Source organism: Echinops telfairi, unplaced genomic scaffold, assembly GCF_000313985.2.
Source record: "Echinops telfairi isolate 266 unplaced genomic scaffold, ASM31398v2 ScPeMD7_7400;HRSCAF=8409, whole genome shotgun sequence".
In the NCBI taxonomy this organism is placed as follows: Eukaryota; Metazoa; Chordata; class Mammalia; order Afrosoricida; family Tenrecidae; genus Echinops; species Echinops telfairi.
In genome coordinates this window covers 36,851,588-36,852,809 of record NW_022111300.1, presented here as the reverse complement: position 1 = coordinate 36,852,809, position 1,222 = coordinate 36,851,588, and the positions used below count along the sequence as shown (strand labels likewise).

The window sequence follows — 1,222 nt, the reverse complement described above, 5'->3', positions numbered from 1 at the left end:
GTAGGGTTTCTGAGGCAGTGTTCTCCCTGGCACCGCTGATGGGTTTGAAATGCCAACAATCCAACCGTGGGGCCAGGAGTCCTTGTCTGCTAATTGTCAACAACTGCATTCCTGATTATTCAGAAACCCGAGCTCATGTAAAACATCTGGAAAAATCAGGGACTCGCCCAGAAGTGTGAATCTCATAAAGGTGGTAGGGTTGGGGAGGGAGGGAATAATGAGGTTCTTGAAGGGCTCAAATAGAAAGAAACTGTTTTTGAAAATGACCGCGGCAGCATCTGTACATGTTCGCTTGATGTCATTGATTTATGGATTGTTATAACATCTGTAAGAGCCGCCAATAAAATGATTTTTGTTTAAAAGCGTCATCTCTACGCATTCGAATTTCAGATAGGATTCCACCGCCACAGCCTGTGTGGCTGTCAGATTCCCTGCTGACGTCACCTTCTAAGAAAAGGTTTTCTCTCGAATTTGGGGTTGGTGAATGGGCTTGGCCACTCCAGGGCGCACACTTTTAGGAAAGGAACAACACTCATTGTGGTCACCTACAACGCTAACAGAACTGCCCCCGGGGCTTTGGGAGGATGCGCATCTTTGGGAAGCCAACTGCGACGACGTCCTCCCGCGGGGCGCCCGGGTGGCCACGCCGACCCGCGCCCCGGGGTCCGGCCCTTCCCGTGGCTGTTGCCAAGATTTCTCGCCGCTCCGCCAAATCTGCTTCGTCCGAGCAACTGCGGGAGCAGCGGCGCCAAGTCGGAGACGTCGCAAGGAATGCGGCTTTCTGTGACAAGACCAGGCACCGAGCGAGCCGGCCGTCACTCCAGGCAGGCAGGCGGACGGGAAAAGCGACTGACGGGAGGAAAGAACCAAAGATGTGACCTGGATAACGTTGCCACAGCAACCGCTCCGCCGGGGCCCTACCAGCAGCCGCGTACGGAACACGCAAATATGGCGGCGCCCTTGCGTGAGGAGGCGCGACCGTGTGCCCTGGGTCCCCTGACGGAACCCGGCTCCGAGGCGACAGCGTCTCCGGGGAGGATGTGGCCGTATTGCTTGCCCACGTCGACGTCGGGCGGGCGGCGTACGAACTCGACCGGCAAGGCGGCCGCGCCTACGGGAAGGCTGCGCCCCGGGCGCTGCCATGTGTCCCGGGAACGTGGGGACTCGGCCGCCGTACGGACTGGGTAGTCAAGATGGTGGCACCGAGGAGCCCTGCGAGGTT

The 1,222-nt window shown here is 58.1% G+C and overlaps 1 protein-coding gene across 1 annotated transcript in view; it reads left to right on the top strand.

Annotated features, from left to right (window-relative positions):
* The first annotated feature begins 948 nt into the window (after positions 1 to 948).
* The window catches only part of CXXC1 (CXXC finger protein 1), a 6,022-nt gene continuing 5,748 nt past the window's right edge, over positions 949 to 1,222 (top strand). Inside the window, exon 1 of the mRNA XM_013004735.2 lies at positions 949 to 1,173. Coding sequence (XP_012860189.1) covers positions 949 to 1,173 — 225 coding nt within the window. The remainder of the gene's footprint in view (positions 1,174 to 1,222) is intronic.